Source organism: Podarcis bocagei, assembly GCF_964188305.1.
Source record: "Podarcis bocagei genome assembly, chromosome: 4".
NCBI classification, from domain to species: Eukaryota; Metazoa; Chordata; class Lepidosauria; order Squamata; family Lacertidae; genus Podarcis; species Podarcis bocagei.
In genome coordinates this window covers 14,371,840-14,390,409 of record NC_138128.1, presented here as the reverse complement: position 1 = coordinate 14,390,409, position 18,570 = coordinate 14,371,840, and the positions used below count along the sequence as shown (strand labels likewise).

The 18,570-nt window shown below is 41.8% G+C and overlaps 1 protein-coding gene across 9 annotated transcripts in view; it reads left to right on the top strand.

The window, feature by feature from the left end:
• Positions 1-17,698, top strand: part of NLGN1 (neuroligin 1) — a 648,973-nt gene extending 631,275 nt beyond the window's left edge. For 6 of the 9 annotated variants that reach the window (XM_081190128.1, XM_081190127.1, XM_081190134.1 and 3 more), the window contains 3 exons: positions 2,534-2,746; positions 11,279-12,068; positions 14,870-17,698. In XM_081190128.1, the coding sequence (XP_081046254.1) occupies positions 2,534-2,746; positions 11,279-12,068; positions 14,870-15,704 (1,838 nt within the window). In that variant the 3' untranslated portion in view covers positions 15,705-17,698. The remainder of the gene's footprint in view (positions 1-2,533; positions 2,747-11,278; positions 12,069-14,869) is intronic. The other 3 variants (XM_081190131.1, XM_081190135.1, XM_081190133.1) reach the window with 1 other exon arrangement.
• The last annotated feature ends 872 nt before the right edge of the window (positions 17,699-18,570 follow it).

The following is an 18,570-nucleotide window of genomic DNA, read 5'->3' as shown; positions in this document are numbered from 1 at the left end:
CATCTCGTTTTTGATTAAAGAGTGGAATGGAAATTTTGTCCACTCCTCATCATAATTAAAGGTTGTTTCTCCATTTTCTGTAATTAAACCCAGTTATGAATAGAAGTAGCTTTTTCTCTTTTTTACAAAGATATTCTTAATCAAAGGTTTGCGGGTGTTTTGTTTTTTAAAAAAAGTTCTTTCTAAAGCATCCTGTAGACTGTTGCCCTATGAAGAAGTGGAGGGATTTGATCCAAGTGCTCTCTTGCTTTGATTGCTAAGCTTGAAGGTTAAAGATCGACATTTGCAATTTTCATAGCTGCAACTCTTAAGCAAGGTTTTCAAATAGCACCAGGAAGAACCTTTAAACTACAGAATGCTACAGAGCAGAGGGAGGAGACACAATTTTGTGATCATTGTCCAATTCATGCATATATTAGACTTGCGTGAACAAAGGCAGCGAAGTCCTCTTGGGTGTGTGTGTTTTAAATGTTATTAAACAAGAATGACAGCCCCATTATCTATTTGTTATCTGTGTGTGTGTGTGTGTGTGTGTGTGTGTGTGGTTTAAATCACTGAGCCTGGTCAGCGGTTCAAATCCCCATGATGGAATGAGCTCCCATTGCTCTGTCCCAGCTCCTGCCAACCTAGCAGTTTGAAAACACCCCCAAAAGTGCAAGTAGATAAATAGGTACCACTCCAGTGGGAATGTAAATGGTGTTTCTGTGCACTCTAGTTTCCATCATGGTGTCCCATTGCACCAGAAGTGATTTAGTCATGCTGGCCACATGACCCAGAAAGCTGTCTGTGGACGGACGCTGGCTCCCTCAGCCTGAAAGGGAGATGAGCACTGCAACCCCATAGTCTCCTTTGACTGGAATTAACCTTAAGTCCAGGGGTCCTTTACCTTTTGTTTTTACATATGTATGTAGTCTGTTCTCAACATTCCATAATAGTTAGTCTGCAGGGAAAAAGAAACCATAAATGGTTCATATAAAGAGTGGGGGTGAGTTGCACAGCCCAGCTGAGGATTGGTTCTCAATGGTTGGAGTCACCTGGGGCAAGGGGAAGGCATAACCCACAACCCAGTATTGTCCCGACGTTACTCGGAAAGTGCTGTCATTTGCTCCTACGTGAAAAATGAAAGCGTTGTGTTTGAGGATACTGTCATTGTTTATTGATGTACATTGATGATTATGTATTTATATGTGTTGGAAGCCACCTGCAGTCGCTGGGGCAACCCAGCCAAATGGGTGGGGTATTATTATTATTATTATTATTATTATTATTATTATTATTATTACCAATGTTGCTTAATGCCAAAAGAGACTACACAGCAGTTTAAAAAGTATGGAGACACCAACCTTAAACCATAAGCATTCACATTTAAAATGGAAAATAAAATAATCTCATTAAGATATTAAAATGTAAGTATCCGCATTAAAACAACCTTATTAAAACAACACAGTAATTAAGACAGGGGGCCATTACACTTGACGCCTCTTGTGTATTCAATCACTGTGAAAAAAGCTCACCTCTGCATTGCTACAAGCGGATGCCACAGGCATAGCAAGACCTACTAGGTTTCATTTGCTGATCTTAATACCTTTACCAGCATGGGAAAGGAGAAAGCATGTACAATATATTTTACAGTGGTTTTAACCAACAGGCCTCGACGCAAAGAGCATGCACAGTGCACAAATGGCGCTATAACCATGTACAAATGGCTTCTCAAAATTTTCCACCCTACCTTTGGGAAGACACATTGAATCTGAAATTTTCTCAGAAAAAAAAATATATCTTAGTTTGTGAATAGGGAAAGAATGATCAGAAAGTGCATATAGTGCTACGCAGCTGGAATCATTGCAATATTAGAGAAATAACTAAGATTTCAAAATATTTATTTATTCTTTCTATCCCACCCTGTTTCCTGTGTATATACAAATACGGATGTTAACTTGAGGTTGGGCAACAGTTAGGTGGGTAGATTACCTATTGCTGGAGTCCCCCCCCCCCCAATGATGGGCTTCCCGATATTGTTGGACTGCAACCCGTAGCAACCCCAGCCAGCTTGGACGATGCTCAGAGGTTGTAATCCACAATATCTGAAAGCTATCATGTTGATTACTCCTGGACTAGGAAGATATTCCTGCCCGGCTCTTGATGCGTAACATACATGCTCCCTGTGGGCCTAAGGAGTTTGGATATGGGGGTCTCAAAACACACCACGAAAAACAGATTGCGGGAGATGCTTATGTTCCTTTTTTGCATTGAAAGCAGCCTATCTTCTTCCAAAGTGCCTGCATAATGCATACCATCGTTTATCATGCATAACATTATTATAATAAACACTGAAGGATTTGTAGTGGGAATGATGAGTCACTTGTAAATGGTTGCCAAGTGGATAAAGAACACAATGTATTTACATAGCGCTTAACTCCTGTTACATTCGAAAGCTGTCGTCAGATAATAACGGCGCAACAAGCGTAAGCCGAAATTTAGCATGCTCTAAATCCTTTCTCCTTTCTCTCTCCCCTCTTTTTGCAACTTGCAGGTTTCTTGAGCACAGGGGATCAAGCAGCTAAAGGAAACTATGGCCTCCTTGACCTCATTCAGGCCTTGAGGTGGACTAGCGAAAACATTGGGTTCTTTGGGGGCGACCCACTGAGAATCACTGTTTTTGGATCTGGCGCCGGCGGCTCATGTGTCAACCTCTTGACTTTATCCCATTATTCTGAAGGTAACCGTTGGAGCAATTCAACCAAAGGTATTATTGCAGGTTGCAAATTTTGACGATTTTGGTGTCTTGCATGCCACCACTATGACTTCTGTGTGACGCTCTTGTGTATATATGTGCATATATATAAATATATAAATATATATACACACACATACACACATATATATGTAGCTAGATGTATCAAAAGCAACTTAATCATTAGATGGTATTAATCTTTCTGTGCTTTGCGGGGAGGGGTGGGGTTTATACCCGACTCAAAGGGGTGTAAACATATGTAAAAATCTCCCTCTAACTGACACAACTTCATACTCCTTGCATTCTCCTAATGTAGAGAGGATGGCTTTCGTTTGGCACTTTAACTCTTCCACGTTTATTGAGAAATTGAGGGCTTAATTAAAATGACTTGAGTAATGTGAACGGGAGAAAATGAGCCACAGCATGTTGAACGTGTTGGGAGGAAGGGAGTCAAAATGGCTCTGGTGTCATTGTGAACACTTAATAAATAGCACCATCATCACTGGTGGTGCCACAGTGAAGATAAGGAGGCATTTAACAGTTGGTATTCCTCTTTTCGGGAAGCGGGTGGCGCTGTGGGTAAAACCTCAGTGCCTAGGGCTTGCCGATCTCATGGTTGGCGGTTCGAATCCCCGCGGCGAGGTGAGCTCCCGTCTTTCGGTCCCAGCTCCTGCCCACCTAGCAGTTCGAAAGCACCCCTAAGTGCAAGTAGATAAATAGGTACCGCTTTATAGCGGGAAGGTTAAACGGCATTTCCGTGTGCTGCGCTGGTGCTGGCTCGCCAGAGCAGCTTCGTCACGTTGGCTACGTGACCCGGAAGTGTCTCCGGACAGCGCTGGCCCCCGGCCTCTTAAGTGAGATGGGCGCACAACCCTAGAGTCGGACACGACTGGCCCGTACGGGCAGGGGTACCTTTACCTTTATTCCTCTTTTCAATCATACCATCAGAAGATTTTGTCCTGAAAGGAAAATGAACTAAGAGACATGAACTAAGAGACATATAGGGCAGAGATGGGGCAAACCAGGCCTCTCTGTCTGGTCCTCTTTTCCATCACATACCTTATTCCTAGGACATGCTTTTCATCAGCCTGAGTTTATACCTTCCTTGAGTGTTTTGCTTTGCTGGGATGTCTCCTTGAACTCTAATAATGCCTCTTGCTTCCTGGATGGAGGAGACAGAGGAGTGTGTGTGTGTGTGTGTGTGTGTGTGTGTGTGTGTGTGTGTGTGTGTAGAAAGCAGCCTACACAGGGCATTGGAATAGATGACCCTTGGGGTCATCTCTACTGCCCAGAGATACAATGTGCATGTGTCTCTTCCCCCACATTTGCCCCCGTTCCTGCCTGCTGCTGACAGGTAGACCCTGGAAGTGGAAGGTTGCCCAGATGGGATTGTGCTTCTTGGTCTGCAGAATATCCCCCTTGGATATAAGTTCCTAAAGGGGGGGCACACTGGGGGTCATTGCAGTTGCCCTATACCCCTATAAGTAATAATCAGATTTCAGGGTCCTTGTTTGTTTTCATTTTCAAATACATTTTCATCTAATATTTCAACTGAGGTTGGGTCTGTTTGATCCAATGTTTATGAATTCATTCATTCATTCAAGTGTTTATATATTCAAGACAAAAGCATCCACAAAGCAGCTTGCACTATAGCTAATGTGAATGGGACCTGAGATGGCTTTTTTAAAGAGACTGAACAAATTCATGGAAAATGAGGCTAATAGTCACAATGGCTAAATGCTTCGTCCAAGAACAGACACCAGTGACAGATTTAGGGACGTGCAGGCTGCTTCCTGCATTGGGTGCTGAGCGGGGGGGGGGGTGTAAAATTGAGAAGATCCATAACCAAGAAGATCCATTTTGGGGTGCCAGTTTTTGGGTTCGTGCAGGGCGCCATATTACAAAAGATTTCCAGAGATTTCCACAGTCTGCCTCTGAATACTAGTTGGTGGGGAACAACTGCAAGAGAGGGCTGTTACCCTCATGTTCAACTTCCGAGCTTCCCAAAATGTATCTGGTTGGTCACTGTGGAAAACGTAACGCAAGACTAGTGATACCTTTTAATTGATCCAATATCCTTACACTGGGAAGGAGCAGTTACCTCCCTCCGCTTGTGAGGCTTGCAGAAAACACTTCCCTGTTGGGTATTCATTCAGCAGAACCTATATGCCATGCTTTTTCCCCCAGGGGGTACTCATGGGTACGTAGTACCGGCACCCCTTTTGTTGCTGTTAAAACGTGTGGCACTTACTGTAACAACTTCATGGTGAGTACCACCACCTATTTTTCTAGGGGGTGAAAGCACTGCTTATATGTACAGTGGTACCTCTGGTTGCGGAGCCCCGTTCACAACCTGAATGGAACGCAACCCGCATGCACGTGAAATCATTTTGCGCTTCTGCACAAAACCCAGAAGTAACCCTTTCCGGTACTTCCGGTTTGCTGCGGGACACAACCTGAAAAGACGTAACCTGCAGCGTTCGCAACATGAGGTATGACTGTATATATTCTTTGGAAAGAGAGTCAGTGACATTCACAGTATAGATGAAGCCAACAGTATTTCACCAGTTGTCAAGGGCCTGTTTAGCTTTTTTTTTAATGTGTAGAAATGTCTAGAGGAAAGTTCACTGACACAGCTCTCTGTTTCAAAGCTAATGGCAGAGCGGCTGCAAACTGTTATCTACTGTGAAGAAAATGAGCACTTAGTCCAGAAGTCTTTTGTCTGAATCGGTTATGAATTACACTTGGTGCCACCCAAGGAAAGAGCAGGCTTTTAAAAAACCATCTTTTTGCATGTGCAATCTAAAATTGCCCAAGAATCAAGGTCACTCCTGCATGCCTTTTCCTGATCTGTGCTCTTTTCAGCACAGGCAGCCAGCAAGGGAAAAAGGCTTTCTCCCCTTCAAGTTTGACACCCCATAGCAGGGGTCACCAGCCCGGTGCTCTTGAGAACTCATGCGCCCATCACTACCTCCTATGGAGGCGGTGAAAAATCACAGCAAATTTCTCTTCAAAAATCTACAGTGCATGGGGTGGGGAAGCTGAAGCTGCCTGCACCATTTTGTGTTACTGTCTCTTTTTCTGCTCTTTTAGATGTGGCAGCCAGGGGCAGACTTTGGTACTTTGGTGCCCTGAGCTAGGCCAAAATTTGGCGCCCCCGACCCAGCCCTCACAGCATGCTGGGCTTTGGGAAGGAGGTACGGGGGCTCCAGCAGAGTCCTAAAGTCCCCCACCTCCTTCCCAAAGCAATAACTAGGCTTTGGGAAGGAGGTGGGAGAGCCAGTGTGGTGTAGTGGTTAAGAGTGGTGGACTTGTAATCTGGTGAACCAGGTTCGCGTCTCTGCTCCTCCACATGCAGCTGCTGGGTGACCTTGGGCTAGTCACATTTCTTTGAAGTCTCTCAGTCCCACTCACCTCACAGAGTGTTTGTTGTGGGGGAGGAAGGGAAAGGAGAATGTTAGCCGCTTTGAGACTCCTTCGGGTAGTGATAAAGCGGGATATCAAATCCAAACTCTTCTTTTTCTCTTGGACCCTGTCAGAGCCCTCATGCCTTCTCCCCATAGCCAGGCAAGTGCTTCTCATGCACCCTCTCTGCTTGGAGCCCAGTGCAGAGGAACTGGCCATACTGGCCTAAAACCACCTCTGTGGCAGCCATTTTATGCTAAGCCACACACGCCCCAGTTCCCCAGTGTTATGGCATTGCTAAAGCTCTCCTCTGAGCTCCAGAAGAAGAAGAAGAAGAAGAGTTTGGATTTGATATCCCGCCTTTCACTCCCCTTCAGGAGTCTCAAAGCGGCTAACATTCTCCTTTCCCTTCCTCCCCCACAACAAACACTCTGTGAGGTGAGTGGGGCTGAGAGACTTCAAAGAAGTGTGACTGGCCCAAGGTCACCCAGCAGCTGCATGTGGAGGAGCGGAGACACGAACCCGGTTTCCCAGATTACGTGACTACCGCTCTTAACCACTACACCACACTGGCCTCCGTGACCTGGAGAAATGGACCACTGGCTACCATCTCTTCCTCACACCGCATTCTGAGAGGCACTTTGTAAGTGGGGGATGTGATTGTCACAAGGAAAGCAGTCTTTGGTGGGGGAGCCATTTTTGCAACCCCTTTCATTTTGCCTCAGGATAGGGTGGGAGAGATGGTTTGAGCTGCACTGGAGCTGTCATCCATTTCCACATCCCCAACAATGTTCAGGACTAATAATAATAAACAAACAAACAAACAAACAAACAAACAAACAAACAAATAAATTTATATCCCGCCCTCCCCAGCCGAAGCCAGGCTCAGGGCGGCTAACAACAATAAAATAGCACAACATTCCAAAATCATTCCATTATCAAAGTAATTCAAATGCTCGGGGGTCGCATAACCAGTTAGCATGCCAGAGTCTCGATTGTTATCGGAATTAACCAGACAATTGCTCCACCAACTAAGAACGGCCATGCACCACCACCCACAGAATCAAGAAAGAGCTATCAATCTGTCAATCCTTTCCGTGTCCGGGCCGGGTGAGCTTTCCCCAACTTGTTCTCATTTCATCCCAACCCTGCCCCCAGCAAAAACGTTTGAAAGTTCAGCCCAGTTCTAATGAGCTCACTCCGGGGGACAACATTGCCCACCCAGAGATGTGAAGTGATGCAGCTTTTGGTGTGGTAGCTCATTCACTTAGACAGTTGACCATTTGTTCCTGCAGTTATCCAGTATTGATGAAGAAGCATGCATAGGCCAACCCCATACTCCAAACAATTGTTTAGCAGCATCAGTAGCACAATGGTTGAAAATATTTCAAGAAGAATCCATATCATCTTTTTCTCAGAGAGAGGTGGATTTTCTCAAGGAATGTTTTTAGAAGAAGTCCTCCAGAGAAGGTTGGGTTCAGCTTTAATCTGAACCATGACATTTTTGTCGAAATTAACTCGACAACATAAGAAGGGTCTACTGGATCAGGCCAGTGACTCATCTAGTCCAGCATCCTGTTTTCACAGTGGCCATTCCGTAAATTAGAGTAGAAATATCCATCTGTCCTCCAGTGACTGTGATAACTATGACTCTCACTCAAAGTGAGACTAGATTTATTTTAGCTGTATAGAACCACAGACCAAGATAGCGTTTTAAAAATGGTGGGTAATAGTGAGGTATGTACACAATAGAAAATATCAATGAACAAACTGTAGCCATGAATAACATACATTCAGCTGGAGTTTGGACATGACCCAGCCAAAGTTAAGCACTTTTAAATCAGCATACGCCCTAGGGAATAAGTGCTGTTCCATCTTAATAAAATTTACTGTTAAGTAAACATACATTAGATGAGGTTACACAGTCTGTTGATTTTGGTTCTATCCCACTGAATGTAAGGTGACTTCAACATGACCAGATGGATGGATTATGCCCTTTACTTTTGATAGTACCTGCTCTCTGTGCTAAGGCTACAATCCTCAAACCATTTACTCTAGAGCAGTGCCACTGATTTCCATGGAGTTGCTTCAGAGAGAGAGGCTTTAAGGGTTAAAGTGGAATATCCCTTTCATCCATTTTTTTCATTATCACAGTTCAATAAAAAAAAGAAGATTTTTGTCCTTAAAGTAGCTGAATTGAGCTTTATGGTTTGAGGACTTTGACCACTTTTAACTTAATCTAACCTTTAATGGAGCATTTAACAAGCTCTGCTGTTTATATCAGCAGTTTCTGAGCAGGTGACTTTCCTTACCATCTAATCCATAACCCAGTAAGGCAGAAGTTGCAGGGATTTAAGCCGATTTAGTGCTTTTGCCATCAGTGGAAATAAACACGGCACAGTGGCATTCATTTGCTATTTTCTCCCATTGAGGAGAGAAAGGAGTCATGTGTCAGCTTGAGGGTTATACTGGGCTGAGGATTATCCGTGGAACAGGAAATTACTCTGTACTATCTATGTGAATGAAGCTGTCCTTTCCACTTAAGTGAATGGCAAAGCCTTTTGGGTGTGGCTGAATCTATTTCTAGTCTGTGTTACCGACACCTCTTTTTTTTACCCATTCTGTTTCACATTTATTTCCTTTCTCCCCCCCCCTCAAAATCCTTTCAAAATACATTGCATTCTGTCCATCAAAAAACAGGTGTAAAACCATATTTTTGATATCTTTAAACCTATTTGGGTACCTTTAAACTGCTGAGGAAATTCATGGCAACATTCAGAGGAGCGTGAAATGTATTGGATAGTGAGATTCCAATCTGTGTGTTGGTCCAAAAGGTGCAGAAGGAATCAGAAAGTATCAGATTCCTGAAGCATTCCCGAAACAACAGTAAAGGGAGCAGCGTGGGGCAGATCCCACAAACCCATTCACTGATGGAGCAGAATTCTTAATCCAATTTGAGTGTATTCTGCCATAATTTAAAAGAAAATTCCTCGAGTTCAGTGTAAATGAAATCCAATGCATCGTTCAGAAGCTGAACTTGGATTCAGAATTCTATTGATTTGTACAGTGCCGGCAATATTAACCACTGTAATGCAATGCAGAGTTTGAAACTGCCCACACTGATTGAAGATTACAGTCAGTAGTAAGCATATTGGCTCTGTAGAAATATGAGCTGCTTTCAAGCGGTCACTATTTTGTGAGAGGGATTCAACTGCAAACCGGAAAATTAAAGGTTTGAACAATTAAAGCGCTGTGTTTCAAAAAGCAACCACCACCCACTTTTACAAAAATCAAACCTTCTGTGCTAAGGAAAATGATGGGGGAAAGCACTAGAAACTATGGGGCAATGATCTATTTATGGAGAAACTTAGAAGTTCAGCACAACAAGGACTGATCACATCACCTGGAAGCAATCTTAAGTTGATACCTGTGACATTTTCATGGGTCCTGTTGAAGTGCCACCTTCTTGGGGTGCTGCAAATAAATAACAAACTAAAATGTGTAATTTAGTGTTTGACTTTTGCACGCTGTGCCCTTTTCCTACCTACCTCCTCCTCATGTGGAGATAGTAATGAAGTATGTGGGCCTTATTCCATTTGTTTGAATCTAGGAATTCTCGAACCGATTGATCTGTTCCTTGGAAGAAGGAGGCCTATCATGTGCCTATGTTCAAAAAAATGTGGCCTCCTCCATTGATTATTTTCTTCCCAGATGGAAGGAGAGAGGTTTCTGTGTGATGCCACGATGAGGATGCTGCCAGTTCACTTCCACAACTCAGTTCTTGTGAAATGTGAAAAAAGTGGTTTATAGGGCATAAAGAATTAAATAACTGCAGTAGAGTCTTTTTTTCCTGAAACTCAGAGATGAGGGACCTGTGGCCCTCCATACATTCCCATAATCTCTTATTGTTAAGGTAGTCATGCTGATTAGAGCATCTCAAGTTCATCCAGACAGCCACGGGTTCCCCATCTCTGCTATAACAATTTAGTACAACAATTTTATTCAAAATAAGCCACATTCTTCATGGACGAATTGTGACACTGAAGGCAGCAATAAATACATGGGCATTAATGCTTTGCATCCGACATTCAACTCATGTTTTATTCAGTGGTCCAGGTGCAGGAATGATCCACCAAATAACTATACTCTTTTCTTAGTAATATTAATATTGATTTATCTACCACTTATATGTATGTCCAAATGGCTTCTAAGTGGTTTAAAACTATAAAATCAATGCATAATTAAAATGCACAAAGCAATTGCATCAAAGCAGTAAGAGCATCCATAACTAATATATACAGTAAAACAAGTCAACTTTTGACAATAAAACACAATTAAAACAACAAAACCAGAAGTTCAGTTCAGGGGAATGCTTGCCTAAACAGTCTTCCAGAGCCAGAGGAATGCCAACACTGTTGGGACCTATCATAGTTCAGCAGGGAGGGCATTCCACAACACTGGGGTCACCAATGGAAAACCCCATCTGTGTGTATCTCAGGATTGGCATTTTATCATTTGTATACAGATCAGCGTGGACAGAAGGCAGATCTGAATCTTCAGGCCATCTTGACTTCTGATTGCTTAACAATAGCAGCAATGAAACAACCCTCCTTCTACCCTAAATTTTACTGTTGAAATTCAGAAAACTTGGGAGAACACAGGGTAGATTTTGTGTGTGGAAGGCCTGTGTTCTATTACTAGTGCCTGAGCTCAGAATTATTTAATTCTTAGTGTATTGTTTATTTGCACCTGGCTCCAATTGGGGGATTTTGTGGTTATCGTAAAATGTAAAGTAGGCACTGCAAGTTTTAAGTCTGCTTGTCTCACTTGTGTTCTCTCATTAGTCTACAACAATAATATATAGTTTTTGTTTGGACACAACTGTATTACGTTGTTTAACTGCACATATACCAACCAATGAGTTCCTCCTCCACTTCCTTATCATTCTCATTTTCATCCTCATTTTATTATTATTATTATTATTATTATTATTATTATTATTATTATTATTATTTCCTAATGATTATATTGCAAAAATGAGGTGTTTTCCTAACTTAACTCAAATATTTTAAGCATGTAACCACTTAGCTATTGCTTTCGGGTCTGTTTTCTTATCCTGTCTTCTACCTTCCCATACAGGACTTTTTCAAAGGGCAATAGCTCAAAGTGGAACAGCTCTTTCCAGCTGGGCAGTCAGTTTTCAACCTGCAAAATATGCCAGGATGCTGGCTACAAAGGTTGGCTGCAATGTGTCCGACACTGTAGAATTAGTAGAATGTCTACAGAAGAAGCCTTATAGAGAACTCGTCGATCAGGATATCCAACCAGCCCGATACCACATAGCCTTTGGTCCAGTCATTGATGGGGATGTGATACCAGATGACCCTCAGATATTGATGGAGCAAGGAGAGTTCCTCAACTACGACATAATGTTGGGCGTCAACCAAGGAGAAGGGTTGAAATTTGTCGAAAACATTGTCGACAGCGAAGATGGCATATCTGCAAGTGACTTTGACTTTGCTGTTTCAAACTTTGTCGATAACTTATACGGATACCCTGAAGGCAAAGATATACTGAGAGAAACAATTAAATTTATGTACACTGACTGGGCGGATAGACATAATCCTGAGACAAGAAGGAAAACACTGCTGGCTTTGTTTACCGATCACCAGTGGGTTGCGCCAGCGGTTGCTACAGCTGATCTTCATTCAAATTTTGGATCACCCACATATTTTTATGCCTTCTACCATCATTGCCAAACAGACCAGGTACCTGCATGGGCAGACGCTGCTCATGGGGATGAGGTTCCTTATGTATTAGGAATCCCAATGATTGGTCCTACTGAATTGTTTCCTTGTAATTTTTCCAAAAATGATGTCATGCTGAGCGCAGTGGTGATGACATATTGGACAAACTTTGCAAAAACTGGGTAAGTAATTGATGAGCTTATAAGGCAGATCGAGATTTTGGTCAAATCAAGGCCTATCCTTTCTCATGACACCCAGATCACAAAGAAGGGTTTCCACATTGGTAATTGTAGTTTCATGTGTTTTCAGCTCATAAGCTTACAACTGAGAGCAACATATTTAAAATGATCCAGAAGGGCCATAATCAAAGCATTTCATCTGAAATTTCCCTTAAAAGGATTTACCATTTTATCTCTTAACACTCACAGAGGATTACATTTCTCTACTAGTCTAGTGTATGTCTCTGGAATTGTGGGGAATGATATTTTCCCATGTTCCCATTGTTGTTGTTGTTTAGTCGTTTAGTTGTGTCCGACTCTTCGTGACCCCATGGACCAGAGCACGCCAGGCACTCCTGTCTTCCACTGCCTCCCACAATTTGGTCAAACTCATGTTGGTAGCTTCGAGAACACTGTCCAACCATCTTGTCCTCTGCCGTCCCCTTCTCCTTGTGCCCTCCATCTTTCCCAACATCCAGGGAGTCGTCTCATGAGGTGGCTAAAGTATTGGAGCCTCAGCTTCAGGATCTTCCAGTGAGCATGTTACCATTACAGCTGGGGATATAAGCTGAGTTCCAATATAATTATCAGGCGTTGTCAACCACTTTATTGATGCTACCTTGTTAGGCTTTTTATTTGAGATAGTCTGATGACTAAATCTAAATAAATGAATCTGATCAGATCTGCATTGCAGGGGGTTGGAATAGATGACCTTCAGGGTCCCTTCCAACGCTACAATTCTAAGATTCTGTTCTCACTATATGGAAGGATTAGACTGACATCCCAACCAGCTGTAAATGATGCCTAACACTTAAACTCAAAAGACAACCAGGAGGAGAATGGGCTTCATTGGATGCCAGGGTGATATTACCCTATATGTGCAGCTGCAACCATGAGAGAATGAATCACGCCCTTGTTCAATTTTAACATTTTCAATATTTTAACTATTTTAGAAGTAAGGTGCATGGAAACAATAATGTGCGTAATTATTATATTGGGGGAAAAACCAGGAAGCTGCCTTATACAGATTAACGCCGTTGGTCCCCACTTCACATTTCACCTCTGCTGCTATGAGCTCACTGGCAAAACGTCTCTCTCCTTCAGCCTCCCCCCACCATGAATAATATGAGGACAATGCTGCCCTATTTTATAGCATTGTTGTAATAATTGCAAAGGGATGATGAATGTAAAGTGTCTTGAACTTTCAAAAATTGCCACATGAATGTTAATCATTTCTTCTAGTTCCAATGTTCTGGTGGTGACTGCTCTTGCTTATGTAGCTAAAATGGCAACACCCAAGCATGAGAGAGGAGGTGGAAATAAGCTTGGGAATAACCTGAAGGGTGAACATTCACTGGGTTTGGGGGCAGGATTTCTCAGTGAGGAGGGAGGCTGCTCAGTGGTCATGAAATGCTAACTGATTGTTGAGAGGAGGGGACATAAAAGCAAGTGGGAACGAATATGGAGTGAAGTATTGGAGAGGACTTGGCTGGCTGGCTAGAGTAGTGAGCAGGAGTACTCCAAACTGCAAGATTTTGTTGCAGGTTCGACTTACTGTTATTATTCTTATGGGCAGCAAATGTAGCAGGAGTATTTGGTTCATTTAGCTCAGTCACTGTTACGACACGAATCCGTCATGCATTTAGCATCAAAGGCTGCGTGAAACTTTTATCTTCAGAAGACACTGCACCACTGATTACCACTTGCTGGAAGTCAATAGTGGGGAAAGTATATTGACTTCATGTCCTGCAAGTGGGCTTCATGGTGACACCTGGTAGGCAACTATCAAAAGAATGAAGTTCAGCTCTTGATCTGATCTATCTGGACTCCTCTTACATTATACATGCAGGAGTGTCTCCACCCCTACCATTCAGCCCAGACCCTGAGCTCTAGCTCCAAGGGTCTTCTGGCTGTTCCCTTATTGTGAGAAGTGAGGTTTACAGGGAACCAGGCAGAAAGCCTTCTCAGGAGTGGCACTCACCCTGTGGAACACCCTCCTATCAGATGTCAAGGAGATAAGTAACTACACAACCTTTAAAAGACATCTGAAGGCAGCCCTGTATAGGGAAGTATTTCATGTTTAATGTTTTATTATGTTTTTGTATATGCTGGAAGCCGCCTAGAGTGGCTGGGGCAAACCAGTCAGCTGAGTGGGGTACAAATAAATAAATAAAAAATATTATATTTTATCTGACCATGTAACAGATGCTATGGCATTACTAAGAGCTGAGGCCTCTCCCTAATGTTTTGCTGATCAAAAGCCAACTTCATAATATGTTTTATTTTAAAAATGCTGACACTACGGTGGTATCTTGGGTTACAGATGCTTCAGGTTACAGACACTTCAGGTTACGGACTCTGCAACCCAGAAATAGTACCTTGGGTTAAGAACTTTGCTTCAGGATTAGAACAGAAATCATGTGGCAGCAGCGCAGTGGCAGCGGAAGGCCACATTAGCTAAAGTGGTACAGTTTCAGTTTAAGAACAGACCTCCAGAACGAATTAAGTTCTTAACCCAAGGTACCACTGTATATGAAATATTTGTGGGGCGGGGGAAGAGAACATAAGGAGAGTCCTTCTAGATCTGGTCAAAGGCCTGCCTATGTCCACATCATGTTCTCACAGTCTCAGGCAGGATGCCCATGTGAAGCCTGCAACCAGGACCTCACTGTAATGATGTTCTCCCCACTTGTGATTGGTGTTTTTTCCACCAAAGCTGGAGCCATTTTCAGTAACATTGAACGTGTCCACTTTTTTCTCCCTAGGGATCCGAACCAGCCTGTCCCACAAGATACTAAGTTCATTCACACGAAACCCAACCGCTTTGAGGAAGTAGCATGGACCAGATACTCTCAGAAAGACCAGCTTTACCTTCACATTGGATTAAAGCCGCGAGTGAAAGAACATTACAGGGCCAACAAGGTGAACCTGTGGTTGGAACTGGTACCTCACCTGCACAATCTTAATGACATTTCACAGTATACCTCTACGACGACTAAAGTGCCATCAACTGATATTACTTTCAGACCAACCCGGAAAAATCTGGTACCCGTAACTTCAGCCTTTCCTACAGCCAAGCAAGATGATCCCAAACAACCGCCAAGCCTAATTTCAGGAGATCAAAGAGACTACTCCACGGAGTTGAGTGTAACTATTGCTGTTGGAGCATCTTTGCTGTTCCTGAACATTTTAGCCTTTGCAGCTCTATATTACAAAAAGGACAAGAGGAGGCACGACGTCCACCGGAGATGCAGCCCGCAGCGTACAACTACCAATGATCTTACACACGCACAAGAAGAGGAAATAATGTCCCTCCAGATGAAGCACACTGACTTGGGTCATGAATGTGAATCCATCCATCCACATGAGGTGGTTCTCAGGACCGCCTGCCCCCCAGACTACACACTAGCTATGAGGCGGTCACCTGATGATATTCCTTTAATGACCCCCAACACCATTACAATGATACCCAACACTATACCTGGGATTCAACCCTTACACACATTTAATACATTTACTGGTGGACAGAATAACACACTGCCCCATCCTCACCCACACCCGCACCCGCACCCCCATTCACATTCAACAACTAGGGTATAGCCAGACAAGGTGAAACAAACTTTTTTGTGTGTGTGTGGATTACAGTGGGTTATAATTACAGAAGACTTCACTTGGCTTTCAACCTACAAGACTCTTACTATTTAAATATGGAGAAATATGATGTGAATATACATATCAAGAACTTTGGGGATTTTGGGGGGGATGAACTGTACATATATACAAATGAACTTTTAACAAAAAGAGAAAAAAAAAGAAATTATAACTTTTTTGCAATTGCTTGAAGCAGTTGTCCTGAATGATACTTTTTTCATTCACATTCGAGTATTAATTTTTTGAGGATTTAAGTTACATAATGGAATTAGGCATGTGCAACACAAAAGTGGGAAAGAAACTATGACTGAAATTAAAAAGTTCTATGAATATGCACAATGGGACACGTTAATGGAATGTCAGATAATTTTCACCAGTTTTTATTTGGAACTGTTTTCTTGTGTAGACCATATTTACATATTTGGATAAGTATACAAAGCACTAGTGCTGTTAAAAGGCCTTAGAAAGGGGCTTATATGCTGAGATCTGCCAGTTTAAAAAAAAAAGGAAAAGGGAGAAAAAAGGAAATGAGCTTTCATAGTCTGGCAGGTTATCACATAAGTGCTGTCAGTATAAACATTGCGGGAATAAAGGAAACCGGATATTTTAGCACGATGTGCATGATAATTTATTATGCTTGGTGGCTGTGCTGCTGATTAAGCCGTAATTAAAAAATTCTTCTTGTCCCATTGGAGTTCTCAACAGAAGCTTCTTTCCTCAATTGGCGCAACCTAAAGGAGGTTTGTTTTCAAGGGGGAAAAAACCATAATCGACAACCCCGAAATTCCCAGTAGCTTCCCAGTAATGGAAGGCATTACGGAATGTCTTAGAAGTGTTTGATGGTACGGTTGGTGCATAGCAGAGAACAAACCCGGATAGGAATCCCAAAAGAACATGAAAGGCAACTCTGTATGTTTCTAAATGCTCTCTTTTCTTTCCACCCAGCTAATTTATAGTGATAACAATGTGACTAGGGCATCCTTTGATGAAGCACTTAACATGTTGTTGAAGGTTCATTACAACCTCTTGCGTTTATACCAGTAAAATAAAATTTTAAAAAAATAATCCAAAGATTTATTTGCAAGGAATATTTTGCAATGTGTAAAGATGCCCTCATCCCCTCCCTGCCCAAATCACAACTATTACAGCTCTCAGTAATTCTGTTGACTTTGTTATATTGCACTGAGGAAGTTCATTCCTAGGATTTCCGAGGTATTCCTTTTTTCTTCTGCATTTACTCTTCAGCATTCCTGTAAACTCGCTCAAAATCAAAGGAGATCTCTCTGCAGAGTACAAATATTGATACAGAGGCTATGGGAGGATTGAAGTCACCATCTGGAAAATGTTTTACTTCTGCATCTTACTTAATATTGTCCTGTTTTGAAAGGAATGGTCTAAAATGAGAGGAAGGTCTTTGTATCCCTCCCCCCTGTTACTTTTGGATTTTAAAGAAATGGTATGTCACGGTCATTTAAAAACAAAACAAAAAACAAAATGTTTGTATGTGTAATCAGATGTACATTTATATTTAAAAAAGAGAAAAAAATTGAGATGGACTAAAGAGCACATCCCTGAGGAATACTTTCTCTCTTTTCCTGTATTATATTTCTATTAGAGTAAAGTTACGTGATTTTTTTTTATTTTGCATTTTTTCAAATTACTAGCAATTTTGATAGTTTGTAAGATAACGCGCAGAACTTTCTCTGACAAACTAACTGCAGTAACAGAAATGTTTCTTTTCAGTTACTCTTTTTCAAGATTGAAAGCTTATTACACACACAGCAAATTGTATACTACTTGATGGGGGGAAATAAAATCTTTGTACTTCTGGGCCATTCATGTTGGCCGCTGAGTGAAAAAATAAAGCTAATCTGGATAATGGATATTATAATTATTCCAATGCTAAGAGACCTGATATTTGCTCATTAAAGAGCTCAAATGTTTATTGCTGTTTTGTCATTTTTTTAATGAAGTAATGGTAACTGTCTCAGAATAAAGAGTTATTTCTTGAGATCAGTCTGGCTTTTGAAGACTTTGGTACGCCTTCTACAGCTAAAAATAATATAATAAACAAATAACAACCATCACTTTGGGGTTGCGACTCCACGATTGAATTCCTTAGGAAAGTGTAAGTCACAAGCTGCAACCGATTACATTCTTGCCTGGAAGTAACTAAGCACCACTAAACACACTGGGACTTACTTCTGAGTAAACATATATAAGACTGGGCTGTGTGTTTTCCAGCCAACATTTGCAAGGCAGCAAAAAGTTGGTTGCTGGAAACAACAACTTCAGGTTTTATTTTTAAACACACATTTCAAATAATATTTGACAATTACAAGAAAAGGTTATACAGCAAATAAACACTCAGAAATCCAGCTCTTAGCACATCAAATACGAGTTTAAATACGAAAGTGGAAAATGGACCCTTTTTTAAATTTTCAAGTGCTTCCTTTAGTTCTCCTTTCCTTTCCTTTCCTTTTAAAAAGCACACAATACAGATAGATTAATGGCCCCAGTTATTAAAATTCCCTCGTAGAAGATGACACAGGGAAAGTCTTCAAAATTCAGGATGGTCTATGTGCAATTTCTGCCTGACGTGGTTGTGACTGTGACCTGCCAAATGTAAACCAATAAAAAGAATTGTTTGCCATCGGATAACTATTGTTTAATCAGAAGATTGTATTTTGCTATGTGAGTAATGGAAACAAATCCGGGGGGAGGGGAGATGACCACAAGAAATATATAAATGAATTGTTGTAAACCAAGATTACACATTGAAGAACAGAAAAACCCCAAAACCCATAGAAAACCA